The sequence below is a fragment of the Oryctolagus cuniculus genome, chromosome 8 (genome assembly GCF_051225735.1).
Source record: "Oryctolagus cuniculus isolate XC-2025 breed Fujian yellow rabbit chromosome 8, ASM5122573v1, whole genome shotgun sequence".
NCBI lineage: Eukaryota > Metazoa > Chordata > Mammalia > Lagomorpha > Leporidae > Oryctolagus > Oryctolagus cuniculus.
In genome coordinates this window covers 89,123,737-89,144,405 of record NC_142874.1, presented here as the reverse complement: position 1 = coordinate 89,144,405, position 20,669 = coordinate 89,123,737, and the positions used below count along the sequence as shown (strand labels likewise).

Below are 20,669 nucleotides of genomic sequence, written 5' to 3'. Positions count from 1 at the left end.
CAAAGGAGTGTGGCTTCTTCAAGTGGCATTTACTCTTCCAACATCTTCCTTCTCACTGCCCCTCCTCACTTCACTCTCCCCTGGAGAACAGAATCAAGGACACAGGAAAGAATACAAGTGATCCGGCACTTTGGCTGCCTAAGCTACTGCCTTGTTTAACCCTGGCAGCCCGGCTCCCAGCCAGGGAGGATAAGCAGACAGTGGGGAGTGCTCCTTGGAACTCCTGGATGCAAGCTGCCCGCAAAGCACTTTCAAGTGGGGATGACACCACCCCAGAGCTCTTTCACTCCATTGTGTGTGTCATTCAAGGAAAGGATGACCCAATGCCTGTACCAGGGCACTCTGTTCTCAGAACTTCTTTCTAGGGGTATCACACCTCACCTCTGTCCTTAGAACTATACTGCCCCTTTCTCTGTATTCTGAATACTCTGTAAGCAAATTTTACTTAGAACTACAGATGGCTTTCTTTTGGGATATATTTCAGACTTCAATTTCTACTTAACATTTTAACTAAAGAAGCTGCACTGTGGTGTAGTGGGCTGGGCCTCCACCTGTGGCGCTGGCATTCCATATGGGAGCTGTTGGGAGTCCCGGCTGCTCCTCTTCCGATCCAGCTCTCTGCTGTGGCCTGGGAGGGCAGTCGAGAATGTCCTGGGTGCTTGTGCCCCAGCGCCTGTATGGAGACCCAGAGGATGCTCCTGGCTCCAGTGTTGTGGCCATTTGGGGAATGGACCAGCAGATGAAAAACCTTCTCTCTGTCTCTCCTGCTGTCTATAACTCTGCCTCTCAAATAAATAAAATCTTTAAAAAAATATGAATTTTAACTAAAAATCTTTATTAATGTCTTCTTAGTTGGCTTTTAGGGTTGAAATTATTGCATAATTTGATAATCTAAGGAATATCCATGGTGAGCATTTAGCCTAGCCGTTGAGGCATGAGATAAGATATTCAATCCCATGTTGGAGTACCTGGGTTCAATTATCAGCTCCAACTCTTGACTCCAGTTTCTTGACAATGTATGTCCTGGGAAGCAGTGGTGATTTTGGCTCAAGTGACTGGGTCCTTCCCACCCATGTTGGAGACCTGAATTTCAATCCTAGAGTGTGGGGAGCAACTGGGAGCAACTTGGACTAGACTAAGTTACTGGAATTAAGACTTATTCTATGCATCTGCTCTCCCACAATATGGCGCTGGGAGAGGAGTAAACAGCTTCTACACAGCTGCCTCTCACCAACTTGAGTGATGACCTGCAGGAGCTGATCCTGCTCCTGATTGCAGGAGAGCAGCGTACTCGGCGTGTGGGTAGCAGAGTTGGGATTGGTGGAAGAGGACTATAAAGGAGGAGAGAGACAACATGCACCAGGAACATCTAAGGGGAACATCTATCTGAAGGAACACCTGTGCAGCCCCCGAGAGAGCCGGCCAGCGGTGTGCCGCTCCCCCGCGGAAGTGGGGAAAGTGGCAGGGGGAACCGCCCTTCCACGGAGGTGGAAGGGTCGGTAGCCAACCCAGGAAGAACCAGCAGCAAACCCGGGGAGGGCCGAGCAGACAAAAGAACAGCGCAGGGTCCTGTGTCGTTCCTCCACGAAGACGGGGAGCGACACTAGAGCATAGTTTTTGTCCTGCCTCAGCTCTGGCCATTGCAGCATTGCAGACATTTGAGGAGTGAACCAGTAAATGAGAGCTTTCTCCCTTTTTCTCTCCCTCTCCCTTTCCCACTCCCTCTCCCTCTCCCTCTCCCTCCATCCTTCTCAAACAAAAACAAAATCTGGACATTATCACTTATATCCCATTGCTGGGCTTTAATTATATGGCCACACTGAATGCAAGAGAGGCTGGACAATGTAGTTTTATTTTGGGGTAGCCAAAAATTGTATTGTTTCAGAAGAAAAAAGCACCACTCCTAGTGGATAATAAGCATGCTCTGTCACCCATAAACATATTCAGCCTCTGCAGTATTTCTCATATTGAACTTGGTTTTCCTGACACCACTCCTAGTTTCTCTCTCTTCTCTCTGGCTATGCCATCTCAGGCCTCTCTGCATACATTTTCTTCTAGAAGCCCCTCATTGTTTGCATTCACTGGCATTTGACCCTCAGAACCTCTTTATTTCTCACTGTGTAGACTTTCTGGCAAGACCACATCAAATCTGTGGCTTCTACTTGATTTTTTAAAATCTACATTTTCTCTCAGATATTATCTTCCTGAATCCCAGATTCAAATATCCAATTCTACGGAAGAGTTGTCCACTTGAATACAGAATGGGCAACTCAAACTCAGTCTATTTACAATTAAACTCATCACCTCTCCCATCTAAACGCTCTCCTTCTCATGTCATCACTGTTTACCCACATGACCCCTGCAACCAGGGTCCTGGCTCGCTGTGGAGTTTTCATCCCTCACGTGTTCAGTGGCCGTTTCCTCCCTCTTAGCCATCCTCCGTGACTACGCCTTCGGAATTAGAGCAGTTATGGAGCACTGGCACATGCCACCTACTGTCCTGATACACACAACATATTTTAACTCATGTAGTTTTCAAACAGAAAACTGTTTGAAATACTGTTACTATTATTATTATTAAATACTGTTACTTTTATCCCCATGTTACAGGTGAGGAAATGACCAAACAGAAGTCAGGTACCTCTCCCAAGTGACATACATCAGATCAATGGCAAAACGGGGGTTTGATTCCAGGCCTGTGAGGCTGGAACAGTCTCTTTTTCAACTGTGATGACTTCCCACTTTAGCCCTTCTCGTTTATTGCTTGATTATTCTCAAAGCCTTCCGACTGGTTTATTCTCTCTTACTCAGTTTCACTAACTCCTCTCCTAACTTCTTCCTTAGGACTACCAGAGTAATCTTTCTAAAACATGATCTAATGATCTTGATCTGTCGCCTAAAGTGCACCAGTGCTTCTCCATCACCACCTGGTTAAAGTTCAAGCTCCATAATAACCTACAAGGTCCTTCCTGACCCAGCCCCTGCCCAGCCCTATAACCTCCTCTGAAACTTCACAGACACAGTCCCGAACACCATATCAGATCTCTCAAAGTTCCTCAACTCACCTTACCCCTTAGTGCACCTATTTCCTTGCTATAAACTATATTAGTTATTTATTCATTTACTTATATATTTATTTGAAAGGCAGTGAGACAGAGATCTTCCATCTGGTGGTTCACTTCACAGATGCCTGCAATAGGCTGGGCCGGAACAGGCTGAAGCCAGAAGCCAGGCCCGAACCCAAGTCTCCCACATTACTTGAGCCATCACCTGCTGCCTCCCAAGTGTATACCAGCAGGAAGGTAGAATCTTGAGGGGAGCTGGAACTCAAACCCAGGCACTCTCCTATGGGATGCAGGCATCCCAAATAGAATTAAACACTGTGCCAAAAGCCTGCCTTCTTTCCTTGCTTTTGCTCTCACTCATAGCTCAAATTTCAAGGTCAAGTTATTATGTAATAGCTCAAAGATCCCCAAGGGTAGAAAAGCTACCTATATGTGCTTCATAGCTCTATTATTGTACTTTTCACAATAAATAAAATCTTTCAAAAAAAAAAAAAAGGTAGAGTAAATGAGAGTTGAGTCTTCTCTCTCTTCCTTGCTGACCTGTATAAGTTCCTTGAGTGAAATGTGGTTCTTAGTATTTGTAGTACCAACCAAGGTATTTGGTACATAATAGTCATCCAGAAAACTGTCAAAGAAAATGAACTAAAAAGTATGACTACTTTATGCCACTTTCCTAAACAAAGCCTAGCCCAGAATAATATAGAAGCCATGTTGTTTGGTATGACACCTCATGGGGATGGACATGAGGGCCTGGGAAAACAGGAGAGGTGGTCAGGAAAATAACCTTTATTATATTTAATCACTAAGGAAATAATGTGAAATATAAGAGTAACAACACCAGGACATTGAAAATGTTCAGTTTTAGTGGTGGTGGGAGGGGTTGTTTTTAAAGGAAGTAACAAATTAAATGTAAAAGGATGTATTTTTCCTTTCTCTTTTGCAGAGCTTTGTGGGGGAGCTTTGTGGGGAAGCCAACGCAGAAATTCTTGTAGAATTTTTAGAAAGAACATGGTAGTTTTATTTATTTAATAGGATTCTGGTGCCTTTGTGTCAGGCAGTCAGAAGTGAAATTATCTTCAGTGGTTCAGTCCCTTCTCTGCTCCCAATCATCCCTTCAAACCCACGCACATTAGAGCAGTTGTCCTTCGATACTAAAGAAACGCAGTGGATTCTTACGTTACCGTGGAAACAGAATCACTTTTGCTGTGAGACACCTCGCTTCGTCTGCACTATTATGAAGCAGAATACATGGGGAGGGTTGGGAGGGGAATCAAATATTCTTCCCACTAGCGTTGTATTTGGCCTTGGGCTGAATAAATGACTTTCAATTAGAGCACTTAAATATCTTTTAACTTTAATAATTACTATTCAAGCCCCAACTGAGTTTTACTTGGAAAAGAGGGGGAAAAAACTGATCCTGCTCTTAAGCCGAGAGCTATAAATTCTCTCAAACTAGACAACACCTGTTAAAGAAAATATAATGGTTTCATTGTGCAGAAAATTAGTGTCATTGTTCTTTTTTGTTTTTTGACTTTCTGATTTGATCATATTATGGATCCATGGAGTTGTCTTTACCTTTTTTTTTTTTTTTGTCTCTAATCGTGGCACCTTTATACTGAGCATACATATTTATAACTTCTTGTGTGTGGCTGTGTGCACTCAGATCCTCTGTTCCCAACCTGCTGCTGAGCCTGCCTACCCGCCTGTCACCCATGCCCACTTCTGGGCCTGTATTCCCTCCCTTTGGAAACCCCACTGACTGGGTCTGCTGCTGGAGCCTTGTTTTCCTAACTCCCAAACCTAAACTCAGTTACTGGCCTATTTTATTTTCTCTTCTTAACTGCTCTATTTCTTACTGTTTGTGCTGCTGTCTTAAAGAAAAAAATCTATAGCATCTACAAGGATCAACTCAGTAAAGTCTCAGAAATAAAATCAGAATTGCTCTTCCCCTAAGCTCCAAAGATGTTCATTCTCTTCTTACAGGCCCCCAAAAGTGCTATTAAAACAAACAAAAACTTTAAAATACACATACACTCCCTTCACATTACCTTGGGGGCTAACTATAATCACAGGAAAAAATCTCTATAAATAAAGAAGAAGAAAGAAAAGTCTTATATTAATGTAAATGAGAAAAGGATGTGATACTTTTAAAAGTACTCATATTTTGGTTCTAGTGATAGTAAAGTAGACTTAAAAGACAATTGATTATTACCGAGCAACTTAGTGGCTGCCACATTTAATATCTGTCATTCAATTTTATTCTCAAATTCATCTCCATAGCTACCTTACTTTCGTTTTACAATTGAAATGAAGATACTGAAACAATTTTGTAAAGGTCATTTTCAAAGTCATCATACAAACTCTAAATGGTTTCAGATTCTTTCCAACCATATCATCTGGCACAGTGTCCAGTGCTCTGATGTGTGGAGGGTTAAAACCCAAGGGAAAAACTGATAAGAATATGGCCTTCATTTCTGGCCTTTCACCTCCTGACAGGACTTTGTGAAAGTCATCATTTCTTTCGAACCCAGATTCGTTCCTCCTTAAGTAACATAAATGAATGACTCCTTATCTCTTCATATACATGGGGAGTTAAACAGTTAATGCAAGCACGTGCCATCACATCCTCTTGCATCTCCCAAATCATCTCACGTGGTGCTGGGTTGGGTCGAGGATGCTTAGCATTCATCTGTAAGTGATGCAGTGGGTGTTTAAATCAAACCAATTCAAAAGCTACGTAGGCAACCAGTCATAGACCCAATTTTACTATAATTTCAAAGAGGATTCATTAAATGGCTGGACACAATTAGCTCAGGCTGCTTTATGAGGATACAGTCATAACCTTTGTTCATAATGTTATCCAATTGACATTTTAAAAAATAATGACCTTTTATTATCCCATATACAGAAATATTTCATTTTGCTGAACTCCAATGCTGATTTTCAGAAACCTCAGGCAACGTTAGTGAAATAAATATTGAAAAATAACACCTGAAATCCTATCCTACTAGAAAATTAGCAAATACTGCTCCCTTTTAAGCATTTACTATGTACATAATTAACTCTGAACTTTCCAAACACGATCTCTTTTAATTTTATTATGAATCTATGAAATTGAATCTGTTATTGCCATAATTTTCTAAAACAGGAAATAGATTCAAGGAATTAAAATAAATTGCTCAAATATCAAAGCCAGTCTAATACACAGCCCATCCATACCCACTTGGACAAACCCACAACTGGCCTAGCCACAATCCTACACACTGTCCTACCGTGCAAAGTCACCTCTGAGAGAACCCCAGCTTTCTTCTGCTGCCTATTTCTGTTAAGTTCTTCATTCTTTGCTTTATGAAAGAAAGTAAGGGGGGAGGGACAGGCGAGAGCGGAAAGAAGGAAGAGGAGAGGAGAGGAAAGGAAAGAGAAGAAAATCACTCTATGACTTCTACACCTCCTGAAAACCCCAGGGAGAAGGTGGGACCCATCCAACTCTTACACTAGTCAGCATTGTTGAATAATGTGGAGTTCCAGTTTGATCAGAACTGATGTCATTTGCCTGTGTTTTGCATTTCGCAGGCGAAGTGTTCCTGCAGATTAAAGGGCCACTGGAAGATATTTATAAAATCTACTGCTACCACCACGATGAAGCGCACAGTGTCCTGGAGTCCTACGAGAAGGAAGAGGAGCTGAAGCAACACTTGAGCCAGTGTATCCAGTCCTTAAGGTAAGGCCTTTTCAAACGGTGAATCCCAGCTCTTCGCAGCTGCCTTGCAGGGAACATTTCAAATGGACACAGATGAAAGGTCTCACATAAATCCCTAAATTTTGTGAGGCTCGCTGGGCACTCTGCTTTGCATTCCCTTGATGAAAAGCTGGCATGCCAGAAGTCTGGAAAACAGGTTTTATTTTTTTCTTTTTCTGTGTGAGGATTGACTAAATATAACATGGAATGGAAATATGCAATTCCAAAAAATGAGAAGTGGACAGTCTCCTCCCCCACCAGCGATTGCAGCTTGTCTGCTCTCACACAGTTTTAGGGCAGGCATACTTGAAAACAGGTGAGCTTGTATGAGCACCAGAGCACATGAGCTAATCAGGTTGGTGGAATGTTCCATGACCTCTGAATGGTTCTTTTCTTTCTCCAAACTTACTGTAGTGGAGGAAGAAAGATTGGTAAATACAAGTTAGGCCCTACTAACATAAGATTATGCCTTTCTTTCTCATCCCTAAAATATTGGTGAGGGTTGCTACATAACACATATTTTCTCTCTAGAAGGAATATCTATGCACTATAAAAAGGTGAAAAATAGAAGTGTGAATAAGATTTTTGTAAAAAATAAACCCTTGATATTCTATCATCTATTAATAATCCATCTGCATTGTCTTCTGATCTTATTTATGTACACGAATATAGACACATATTTAAACTGTTTCTTGTCAATGAAATTGCCATCTAGTTGTATATACATTTTCCTTAAGATGCTTAAAGCCCAAATTGCTATCTTACTTCACATTTTACCCAGTGGTTTCCTTTTGTGCTTTTGCTTTTAGGAATTGTCCGACCATCAACTGACCTTGACTAGGCAACTAATTAACCACCAGACAGCTGCTGTGTGCAAATCAATGCTCACTTCTCAGACTCCCTAGCACACATTCCTTACATATGCTGCTGCGGGGAGGGGAATGGCTCAGAAATGGGGGTCCCAATGTGGTACAGAGGTTTGTAGCTGTGCTATAGTACAGTCAGGAGACTAAACTTTGAGGGAAATCTTTCCTGGCAAGAACTGGATTTGAATGTGGATTTAAACAGGGCCTGGCTGTGTCATAGTAGGCTAAGCCTCCGTCAGCAGCACTAGCATCCCATATGGGCACCTGTTTGAGTCCCGACTGCTCCACTTCTGATCCAGCTGTCTGCTGATGTGCCTGGGAAAGCAGTGGTAGGCGGCCCAAGTTTGTGGGCCCTCATGGGAGACCTGGAAGAAGCTCTTGGCTTTTGGCTTGAATTGGCCCAGCTCTGGCTGTTGCAGCCATTTGAGGAGGGAACCAGTGGCTGGAAGACCTTTCTCTCTGTCCCTCCCTTTCTCTGTCCATAACTCTGCCTCTCAAATAAATAAATAAATCTTAAAAAAAAAAAAAAACCCACACATACAAAAAGAAAAGAAAAAAGAAACTGGGTCTGATGAATTATTTAAATACATACATACATACATTTTAAAAAAATTCAGCTCTATTGCCCTCTACTGGCCCTTAAATTATTGCGAATTTAAACCATTCTCCATTCCATAGAAAAGAATATATTGAAGTCACTAAATTGCAACCATGAAATTATTTATTTAATGCTGTACTGTGCAAACAGAGTTCTGGGTGCTAACAACAGAAAAATAAATAAGACCTAGGCTCTGCCCACAGGGAGCTCAAGATGATCAAATAAGTCTTTAATATAGGATGAGTAGCTCCACTTGATTATTTCTTACTGTGTTCAGTTTAGTTTCATGTTAGTATATCAATTCAGAGAAATATTGAACCTTGAAGTTATATCCATCTTAATAAATTCATCTATTAGGAGCAAAATCCTCTAAATGTACAGGTACAGTTTTTCACAGGAAAATAATAGTGTTATCTGGGTGTGAATGAATACCTTTCCTACCTTAAACTAATTACACGATCTAATTCAATAAATACTCATCTTGAGAATTGTTTTCCTTCTTCAGTTTCTAAAAACAAAAGAGGGAAATCTCATAGCAAATGAACAACCAACCCACACCTTGGCTCATCACCTCACTGCCAGCCCACGGCATGGAGGTCCTTACCTGGAGAGGATGTGGTTAATCTACTTGGAGCCTGTACTCCTGATTGTGCACCGAGTGGTGAGGAGAATGAACATTAGCTGATTATTCATTCATCCTCTGGCTTCTAAGAGAAAGAAATAGGCCCCGTCAGAATATTCCACTAGGCAGTGTAGCTCAGTATCATTCCCCTAAAATCCAGCAAAAGGCAGGGGCAATTTTTAAACCTCATGAAGTCCCAATTACTGAAAATTACTTTCGGGCCCAGTAGCTTATTTGGTCCTTTTCTGCAAGCTTCGAGTTATGGCTCTGGTGGTGCCCCACATTTTATGTATTCAGAACCATTCTGATTTTAGGGAATAATTTCAGGCACTGGAAGGTGTTAAGCTTTAGAAAGCACAAAATCCAAAAGAAGCAATATTGGCAGAACTATTTCTTAAGGGAAAGAAAATCAAAATAAAATAGCTCAAGTTAGAGCCATTTTCCCAAAAGTTGCCTTTCCATGAAAATAAAGTTAGTGATGAATTGTACTGGTCTGCCTAAAGGCTGAAAGCACTAGAATTATTGACGTTACTGTAATACTGACCTCAATTGAGCTGAGCTTTAAATTCTGAGAAACAGGTTTTCAAACAGGTTTATAGGCCAAAGAGAGCCTGGAACACCCTAAGGGCTTGGTTTCCCTTGCCAAGTAATCAGTCAAAGCTATTACTGTCATTCTGCCTTTTCCTTGTGGCTAAATAAGGGAGCCCCAGTGCAGTTGCCAATTTCTAATGAATATTAGGTGTGGCCTCTATTTTCTACCATGTAAGCGAATATTAGAACTACTTGGTTTGGAGCGATATCCACAAGACAGGTGGCTTCACGCCTCAGAAGCTAAAGCGGATTTTAAAGCAACTCTTGCTGCATTTTAACCAAAATTAAATGTGTTTATTGAGGGCCTAATAAATATTTATTAACAACACTAGATAATGTTGAAAATGTTTTTAAAAATTTATAAGTAAATTTCTTGCCTCCCAGGAACACAAACTTGTTGGAGAGATAAACAAAACTATCTAGGAAGTTTAATAATAATGCAAGAGTTCATTTAAATAACATAGTGGGTACAGTTTAAGACAATTTCCAATATGGTGGGAGAGATAGAGCCTAGTTCTATAACAAACTGAGGATCAGAAACTTTAGTTGATCTCTGAAACTGTTATCTTTCAAAAGAGAAAATAATATTCGTATCCAGCAAAGAATTTTAAAATGCTTTGAAATGCTAGAGCAGTGTGTGAGTCCCCGCTCCTCCAGTGGTATATATTAAAAGTGCAGATTCCTATGCTCTGCCCCAGACTAAACAAAACAAAACAAAAATAGGATCCCTTATGATCCAGCCTGGAATTTGCACTTTAATAAACACTCTTGAGTGTTTTGATACATGCTGAAGTTACCAACTATTTTGGGGGCAGAAATCATGACCACAGTGCCTATCCACTGCTTCCATCAATCTAGATACAATCTAAGCAGTAATCTCAGGGTTTGGAGACCTTTAGAAAGAAAAGACTCCAAACTATCCAGAAATACAATACACATCTGCATCTATAGTCTACAAGTTGGGAATTTGCTTATTTAACAAGGAGTGTTTATAGAGTTGCACTAGGGACCCCTAAGATTATGTAAAATAGTGTATTACCACAGTCTCCAAGGGTATCAAAGTTGTTTGCTAAGGATCTGATTACTTAGTCTCTTTGGTGGTTATTTAAGGTTTCTGATCTGTATGAGGAAAATAAAAACCAGGATTGCTATAAATATAAGCATTGCTATAATAAGAATAGTTTGTCTGTTGTCTCCTTTCTGTTTTTTTTCAGTTATAAATACTCACAAAGTCCCTAATACATTTCAGAGGCACCAGAGATTTGTTTATTTTGCAATTTAAACAAAGAATGTAGAGGTTAGTCCAAGTTTTCTGAGATGGAAGACACATCTCTAGCTTCACATTCACTTGTCATATACATTTATTTTCATTTTCTCACTAACCAAGGCCACCATCATCAGGAGGAAAACTCACTTCTAGTTTCCTGGGCATGTTGCCTGCTCACATGACTCCTGTAGCTTCTCCATTCAGAGAGGAAGTGGAAAGCTCATGCCTGCTACACGCACTCTAAAGGAATACATTTCAACTTGTTCACTATACCATATACTTCTTCTAGTGTTTAAAACATTTATTTATTTAGTTTTATTTATTTGAAAGGTAGAGACAGTCAGATACACAGAGCTCTCCTAGCTGTTGGTTCACTCTTCAATTACCCACAACAGCCAGGACTGGGCCGGGCTGAAGCCAGGAGCCTGGAACTCAAGTTCCAGGTAGAGCCCCAGATGCTTGAGCCATGACTTGTTATCTCCCAGGGTGCACATTCACAGGAAGCTGAAATTGGAAGGAAAGCTGGGGCTTGAACTCAGGCACCCTAATAAGGCATGTGAGTATCCCAAGTGGGTCTTAACCATTGTACCAAATTTATTACTGTCTGCCTCTATACTTTGTTTGTTTGTTTGTTTGTTTGTTTTTGACAGGCAGAGTGGATAGTGAGAGAAGGAGAAAGACAGAGAGAAAGGTCTTCCTTTTTGCCATTGGTTCAACCTCCAATGGCTGCTGCGGCTGGCGTGCTGTGGCCGGCGCACCGCGCTGATCCAATGGCAGGAGCCAGGTGCTTCTCCTGGTCTCCCATGCAGGTGCAGGGCCCCAGGACTTGGGCCATCCTCCACTGCACTGCCGGGCCACAGCAGAGAGCTGGCCTGAAAGAGGGGCAACCGGGACAGAATCCGGCGCCCCGACCGGGACTAGAACCCGGTGTGCCAGCACCGCAGGTGGAGGATTAGCCTAGTGAGCCACAGCGCCGGCCATATACTTAGTATTCTAATAGAGTACTCTGAGTAAAAAAATAAATAATTTTTGGAAATTCTTTTGGTTCCTTGTTACATGACACCATGTTTAAACAATGATGAAATTCCTCAAGGACTAATCACAGAAAAATTTTTGCTAATTGTGAGTCAAATTATAATGAGCCCATGAGGGTACAAGGTACATGGTAGATACATTAAACAATTTTATCCCATAAAAGGACAAATGGGCACAGGTTAACTTCCTCTTGCCTGCATTGTCTTTGGCTGGGATTAATTTATGAAAGTTTTGCACTAAAAGAGACTTTTTTTTAAATGGTGAGCAAATAAAAAAGGAAATTTATAATGTAGTGCCCCTACCATATAGATTGTGGTTTCTCCTGTTGGAAAGTCTCTCGGGTTTCTTTTTATGAAAATGTTACATTACATTAAACACAGTGTTTAATTTATGGTATAATGTTTATGTTTGATTTAGTTGAAATAAATGGAATAAACAAAAAAATTCCATGCCTTCTTTAAGAGTTAAAAGAGCAATTGTTTTCTTTTAACTTCAATGTTTTTGTTCCTAAATGAACATACTGTTCACTTGTTTTTTCCCATGGAAAATCATATATTTTAATTTTTATTCAAGTTCTTCCTCAAATTTTCTGATCTCAAATCTACAAAGTATATTGGGAAAATGAGATTTCTCATTAGAAGGAGATAGAAATTAGGGAAAGAATACAACTTTAATGAAAATGGGTGGAAGGAAATATTGGGGAGGGAAGGAAGGATGGTGGTGCAATTTCTTGCATTGCAGAGGAAGAGTTCTTTAAACAGCAGTTAATAATTGGCTAAAATTAAGGCAGCTGCTGATACCAAGGAAATTATAATTCTGTGCATGTTTCCCATTTAGGAAGTCTTGGAATCAGCAGACAGAACTTAGTTATTTCCAGATGTCTAGGCATCCACTGATATGTTGTGTCTGAAGACTGGTGAAACATTGCTTCACATGTGTATGACATTGTTTTCCACATGAGGGGACATCAAAAAGTTCATGGAACATGGAATTAAAAGGTAATTTTATCGTGGCGCAAAAACTCTTTGAAAGGCATGCATAGTTTTTTCATAATATGCATTTTCCCTGAACTTTTTGAAAGTTTCTTCATATGCAGGGATTTCAAAAATGTTTTACACCTAAATAAATTTATCTTTTAATTCCACTTGATTATTAACTTGAAAAAAAAATTTTTATGTATGTATGTATATATGAAAGACAGAAAGAGCCAGTGAGAGGGAGACAGAGATAGAAAGAGAGAATTTTCTATCCACTGATTCACTCTCTAAATGCCCCCAACAGCTCGGACTGAGCAGGCCAAATCCAGGAGCCAGGAACCCGATCTGGGTCTCTTGTGTAGGTAGCAGAGGCCCAAGTACTTTGAGCCATCTTCTGCAGTCTCCCAGGGTTTGCATCAGTAGGAAGCTGTATTTCAAACAGAGTCAATACTCAAACCAGGAACTTTGGTAGGAGATGCAGGCATCCCGAGGAGTGACCTCACTGCTGTACCAAATGTCTGCTCTGGGCTATGAACTTTTTGAAGCCCCCATATATATAGAATACTAGTATTAATGAAAAAACTAATTTTTTATTAAAATTTATTAAATTCAGGGCCAGCACTGTGGTGCAGGGGGTTAAAACCCTGGCCTGAAGTGTCAGCATCCCATATGGGCACCGGTTCTAGTCCCGGCTGCTCCTCTTCCAATCCAGCTCTCTGCTATAGCCTGGGAAAGCAGTAGAAGATGGCCCAAGTCCTTGGGCCCCTGCACCTACATGGGAGACCTGGAGGAAGCTCCTAGCTCCTGGCTTCAGATCGGTGCAGCTCCAGCCATTACGGCCATCTGGGGAGTGAACCAGTGGGTGGAAGGAAGACCTCTCTCTCTGTCTCTACCTCTCTCTGTAACTCGGTCTTTCAAATAAATAAAATAAATCTTTAAAAAAAATTATTAAATTCCATATAGGTACTTATCTTTAAATTTTTTCTCAATCATTGAATATAAAAGGGCCATCTACTCTTATGAAAATATTCATTGTTGACAATGGAGCAACCCCAAGATGGTGGAATAGGGAGGGAGCTTATTGCTCTAGTTTAGGAGAGGCTAGTTAAAAAAAAAAAAAAATGGAGAGAGTGCAGTCTCAGAGAATAATTAGGGAGAAAATGTCAGAGGAAACTCCACACAAATTAGATGGATTTTGTGGAACACGTGGTGGGTGGGGACGTGTACAACTCAGAACCCCGGCAGCGAGAGCCTCAGCACCAGCTTTAGAGAGTGAGGTGAGCCCAGACTGCAGCAGCCCAAGACACTGGCAATAGAGTTGCAGAAAGAGCCTTTCTTGAGAATAGCTTGGAGCCCTGTGGAGGACAGTGGACCTGCCAACCTAAAGGGAAAAAAAGGGGGCACGTTTCTCTCTCCCCAACCACCCAGCACCAGCTTCCTGTAACCAGCCAAGAGAGAGCAGGAGCCATTTTGGACATATGTAACAGCTGTACCAGCTCATGTCCACGTGCCCAAAAAACCAGCTGAAAGGAGATGCCTGAGCCTGGCTGGGAGAATTGACAAGGGGCTTGGGTTCTTTTGACTATGGGACCCTTGTGTACTGGGACTGTGAAAACACTGTGGCTGTGTGTGAGGATACAGGGTGTGGCTGTGTCTTTGGGTAGTCACTGTGAGTGACTCCACACTCTCAGGGCTCCCCAGTTCCCTGGTGAGGATCATTGTCACGGGATCTGTGCTCACACGGAGGACATCAGGGATCCTTTGTGTGGTTTTTGTGGCAATGCGAACGAATATTTTACCCACTGGGGCTAGCAACCAAGCATGGGCCTCCTTGGAGGAGAGGAGGTAAATGTGAGCAGATTAACCCTCCCCTCTGATTAAAAACAGAAAAAAAAGAAATTTACCACACCCAATTTGGGTGTCACCTTGGACACTCCCCTCACCCTATAGCACTGAATAGAGCTCCCTAGCCACACCCAGCACACACCTCAGGGTATTCACTGAAAGAGCAGAAGCCACTAAGCCACAAAGGCATAGTCCAAAGATAAAAGCCATCAGAGGGAAAAAACAAACAAAAACGAAGTATCTCCACAAATGCCCAAAATAAATGCATGAGTTCAAGAAAGGAAGACAATATGACACCCCAAAGGAACACACAACATTTCAATACTAGAATGTGAAGATGAAGAGATTGAAGACATGCTCAAAATGAAACTCAAAAAATTAATTGTAGGATTACTTAAAAGTAATCAGAAGCAAATCCATGAATTAAATCCATATATGACATGAATGAACATATTTCACATGAAATTGAGATTTTTAAAGAGAAATCAAAATGAAATACTGGAAATGAAGAATTCAATAGAACAAATAAAAAATGCAGTGGAAAGCCTTAACAACAGACTCGGTGAGGCAGAAGAAAGAATATCTGAGTTAGAAAACAAATCTTGGGAAATTTTACAATCAGACCAAAAAAAAAAAAAATTAGAACAAAAAAAAAAAGTGTTGGAGATTTCTGGGATACTATCAAATGACCCAACATATGGGTCTTAGGAGTTCCTGAAGGCACAGAAAGAAAGAATGGATTAGAAGGCCTTTTTAGTAAAATAATTACAGAAATCTTCCCTAATTTGGAGAAAGAAAGGGATGTCCAAGTACAGGAAGCACATAGAACTCCTAACAGATGTGACCAGAAAAGATACTCATCACGACATACTGTAGTCACACTCTCCACAGTAAAACATAAAGAAAAGATTCTAAAATATGCACAGGAGAAACACCAGATTACTTTCAGAGGATCTGCAATTAGACTCACAGCTGACTTCTCAGAAGAAACTCTACAGGCTAGGAGAGAATGCAGATACATAGTCCAAGTCTTCAGAGAAACAAACTGTCAACCCAGAATACTGTACCCTGCAAAGCTCTCATTTATGAATGAAGGTGAAATAAATACCTTCCATAACAAACAGAAATTAAAAGAATTTGTCACCACTCATCCAGCCTTACAAAAGATGCTTAAGGATGTGCTACACACAGAAACATGGTCATCACTATGAAAGAAGGTGAATGCAGAAAATCTCCCAGTGAAAGTGCAAAGGAAATCCAGAGTAAGCAATAGAAGCATTTATGAAAAAACAGCAGGGAAATTGACCTCGCTCTGGTTTTTCTTGTGTAGTTCCTGAGGTTGCAGAATATCCTGTTACTGGGAACCTACCCACATATTAAGACAATCTCTCTTCAAATCTTTTTAAAAAGAAGACATAGATTATATTAGACCATCTTGCTTTTCCCTTCTCGTTTTACATACCATTTGTGTGATTACAGTGTTAAGTCTTAGTGCTTATGTCTTTGGGCAAAAGAGTGCATCAGCTATTTTAAATGAATTTTCCCTGTCTTTGAAGCTCAGTCTCTGTGTTGTTGCCATAAAAGAAAATGCCTGGGTTTGCATTACTTGAATACTTGAAAACTGAAAGTGATAAGATATATTATGTAATGAATTAGGTTTTTATTTCTGGATAAAATTAGAAATGAAATAAAAATTTGAACTACTTAAAGGATGAAAATAATGATAGCATTTATAAGCGCTGTGAACCCTTTTGTGTTTGAGGCATCCAAAAGTCAAGTGTTTACTAGATTTTTTTGCCTGAAATCCTGCTCTTCTTTTCTGTGCTTCATGCATTTACTCTTTTTTTTTTAAGATTTATTTATTTATTTATTTGAAAGGCAGTGTTACAGAAAGGCAGAAGAAAAGTCAGAGAGAGAGAGAGAGAGAGAAAGTCAGTCTTCCACCCCCTGGTTCACTCCTCAGTTGGCTGCAACAGCCAGAGCTGAGCTGATCCAAAGCCAGGAGCCAGGAGCTTCTTCTGGGTCTCCCATGTGGGTGCAGGGGCCCAAGGACTTGGGCCATCTTTTACTGCTGTCCGAGGCCATAGCAGAGAGCTGGATTGGAAGTGGAGCAGCCAGTACTCGAACTGGCACTCATATGGGATGCTGGCACTGAAGGCACTGGCTTTACCTGCTATGCCACAGTGCCAGCCCCTCATCCATTACTCTTATTATTGACATTGTAAAATAGCAGGGTTCAAGTGTCATTATATCTGTGTTCTTTATGAATCCCATAGATTTTCTAGTTAAGGAAAAAATAGTCTCAAAAATACTTTTTGTGTCATTTTTTTGGTTAATATTTTACTCACTAATGGTATTTTAGATACCTTTAATCATTTTAATAAGGTGTTGGGGCTGGCACTGTGGCATAGCGGGTTAAAGCCCTGGCCTGAAGCGCCAGCATCCCATATGGGCATCAGTTCTAATCCTGGCTGCTCCTCTTCTGATCCAGCCCTCTGCTATGGCCTGGGACAGCAGTAAAAGATGGTCCAAGTCATTGGGCCCCTGTACCCACATGGGTGACCCGGAGGAAGGTCCTGGCTCCTGGCTTCAGATTGGTGCAACTCCAGCCGTTGCGGCCATCTGGGGAGTGAACCAGCGGATGGAAGACCTCTCTCTCTCTGTCTCTACCTCTCTCTGTCTTTCAAATAAATAAAATAAATCTTTAAAAAATAAGGTGTCTATAAAAATTTAAAACATTACATATTGTATTTGAACTAATTAGTGAAGAGCAAGGAAAAAAACTAGCTTACTGAGACTGTAGATGTTCTATTAGTTAAATTTCAAAATGTTTAATAAAAGAGCTTTCGGAGATAGGTTGAACCCCAATGGTATCCATTAAACTAGCTCCTAGGACATGGAAAGCAGTGGAGGACATGTGAGGGCATTTACTTGCCGTGGCTGTGGTTGTAGTGTGCTCATACTTAAATACAGGTAGTGACACACCGACATTTTTGTTGCCCAATACTCTGAAATAGTGTCCTGCACTTATCTGTACTAAAGTAACTAAAGAAACTGTATGATTGTACTGTATTTGGGAGCCTTTGTACAGCTAGGTAAAATTTCCATGGTACAAAGTATTTGGATGTTAAAATTTATATTATGAGGAAAAAGACATGGTATTATTCCATGTGCTTAAATGATAACTTGCTTATTGAGTTTCAAAAGAAAAAATATGAAATGACTAATTGCCACTGCATTAGCTATAATGTTAAATTGGCAAGTTGTAGCATAAAGCTTAAATCTGTGTTTCTCAAATGTGAACCATAGTAGTCTAATGCTGCTTTGTATATTGTAAATGCTACAAATAGTCTCAGCACTGAAGATGTGTTGATACCTCTCAAATGAATGCAACCTTTGATGTAGGTGTTTTGATATGTCTCAGAAAGTATCTATATCTGAAAATTTGTTAATCTGTTTGGTAATGAAGATACTTCTCTTCTTTTGTTGTTGTTCCATATTTTCTTGTTTAAATTGAATTTTTACATTTTTACTACTGTTAAGTTCAGTTTGTTCAATGGTTAAAATGGGGTTGTCAGTAAATTGCTTTTTGTTGTCATGTAATTGCTTAAGTAAAAACTACATTTTGCGTTCTGTGCTTATACACTTTTAATGATCTGCATTTCTGTTTAAATGTAAGTGATGATGTTTAGCTTTGGTTTCTGTTTAATAAGGTTTTTTACCATTGATTAAATGAATGAATGCATCTTTTTAAAGAGATTTATATTCTATAGATAAAAATTGTTTGAAACAAAGAAAAAAGAAAATATTCATTGTTTCCAAAAGGTTAGTCCCAGTGGTCATGGTGGTCAGGTGATAAACACAGGCTATTATTCTATTTCTCTACAGCAACATGAGGCTTTTGGAGAAAAATTTCCATCTTTCTTATTCCTTAAATATAGTTTGAGCTCCTACCAAGTGCACAGCAGTGAAGAAATCAACCATAAATTCTTGTCTGGAGTGGTGGAGAGGGGAGGTAGATGACAAACTAAATAAAAAAGTTTTGTAGTATACCAGAAAGTGTCAAGTGTTCTGGAGAGAAATGCATAGGGCATTGCGGATAAAGAGTATGGCATGAAGCAGGGGACAAGTTTTAAAAGCTTGGTCATGGAAGGCTTCCCTGGGAAGTGAGGTTTGAGAAAAGACCCAAAAGAGCTAAGGCAGGGGCAATGCGGGTAAAGCCACCGCCTGCAGTGCCAGCATCCCATACAGGCACCGGTTTGAGTTCTGGCCGCTCCACTTCTAATTCAGCTCTCTGCTATGGCCTAGGAAAGTAGCAGTGGATGGCCCAAGACCTTGGTCCCCTGCACCTACGTGGGAGACCTGGAAGAAGCTCCTGGCTCCTGGCATTGGATCAGCCCAATTCCGGCTATTGTGGCCTTTTGAGAAGTAAACCAGTGGGGATGGAAGACCTCTCTCTCCCTGCCTCTCCATCTCTTTCTGTATTACTCTGACTTTCAAATAATTAAATCTTAAAACAAAACAAAACAACAGAAAAAAAAAAGAGCAAAGGCATTAAACCAGATATCTGGAGGAAAAGCAATGCAGGCAGGAGGAACAGCATGTATAGAGACTGAGAGGCCAGTGCAAAGCTGTGTTGATGTCAGCAATTTAAGGAGGATGAGAATAAAAAGGAATGGGTAGAGAGGAGATGGAAGAAGAGGCAGATCATAAATGAACTTTGCTTTTCATTGGAATGACATCAGTTTTACACAAAACTTGGAAACACCTAGTGAAGTCTTTTGTGAGAATTAGTCATTGAATGGGAATTGTTCATCATCTGCATGTCATTATACACAGAGGTGTTGCAGAGCTTTGATAATAGTTTTCTGCAAGCCAGTAAACATTTCCTTTGTAATCTTACAATTTTGGCTTCTTCCATTACCATGTTTAACAGATCATTTTTTCATAATGTAAATGAACATTTAAATTGAACTCCACTTCCAAATTATCGAAATTTACTAACTATAATCTGAATCAAAAGTTTAAATTTTTCCTTATTATTTATTTGAGAGAGAGAGAGAGAGAGATCTTCCATCCTCTAGGTTCCTTTACCAAATGACCACAAGTGGCTAAAGTCAGGTCAGTGCAGGTCTCCTATGTGAGTGGCTTGAGTGATCACCTGCTGCCTCCCAGGGTGCACAGTAACAGGAAGCTGGAAGCAGGAGCAAAGCTGAGACTCAAACCGAGACTCTCCGGTATGGGATGCAGGCATACCAAGTCGTATCTCAACTGCTGCGCCAAACACCTGCCAAGAGTTTTTATTCTTACATAAAGCATGAAATGAAATGGTTTATATGTTGAAATAAGATTTTAAGGATATGGCTTTAAAATAATGAGACTAATTCTACAGGGCATCATGAAATTTACAAAATACAAATTAGGATGTTTTATAATGTTTGCATATTATTTCAGATATGTGGATTTACATAAATTTCATTTTTTTCTCTCTTACAGGCAAATATACATGCAAGAGTAAGTACCTTTTTAAATTTACACTTTATAATTGCACATATTTATGGGATAAAATCTGATTTTTAATACATGCATATTTCGTATATTGATCATATCCAGGTAGTTAGAGGTGATGTATATAGTAAGTATCCCCCTTTTTACTAAAAGAAATCAAGTATAAAATTCATGAGGAAAAGTGCTGAATAGTCTTGTCTAATGGAATTTTTAGTTTTTATAATTAACTGATTTTAATAAATCAATAAATATTGTGAATGCATTTACAACAGACATAATTGGTGCATCAGATTTCACTGTTACCACATTTCCGATTTGCCTGAGATGGCCTCATATCTTAAATTACCACATGTTTTTTATTGAAATTTTTAGAGAAATACTGATATATAGTTTACTTACATTTGTTGGTGCTAAGAACTCTTCAGGAATGGGAATCGTCCATGTGCTTAGGAATCTTTTAATGTGTCCAAAAAACATTTCTTCCTAAGCATACTAGTTTAAAAAGCCAGAGATTAGTACATAATACTTTTTAAGATTTCATAGATAATAGATAACA

The 20,669-nt window shown here is 40.1% G+C and overlaps 1 protein-coding gene across 2 annotated transcripts in view; it reads left to right on the top strand.

Moving 5' to 3' along the window:
- ARHGEF38 (Rho guanine nucleotide exchange factor 38) overlaps positions 1-20,669 on the top strand; it is a 138,931-nt gene that overhangs the window by 75,408 nt on the left and 42,854 nt on the right. For both annotated transcript variants that reach the window (XM_089302982.1, XM_008267533.5), the window contains 2 exons: positions 6,639-6,786; positions 20,102-20,119. In XM_089302982.1, coding sequence (XP_089159108.1) covers positions 6,639-6,786; positions 20,102-20,119 — 166 coding nt within the window. The remainder of the gene's footprint in view (positions 1-6,638; positions 6,787-20,101; positions 20,120-20,669) is intronic.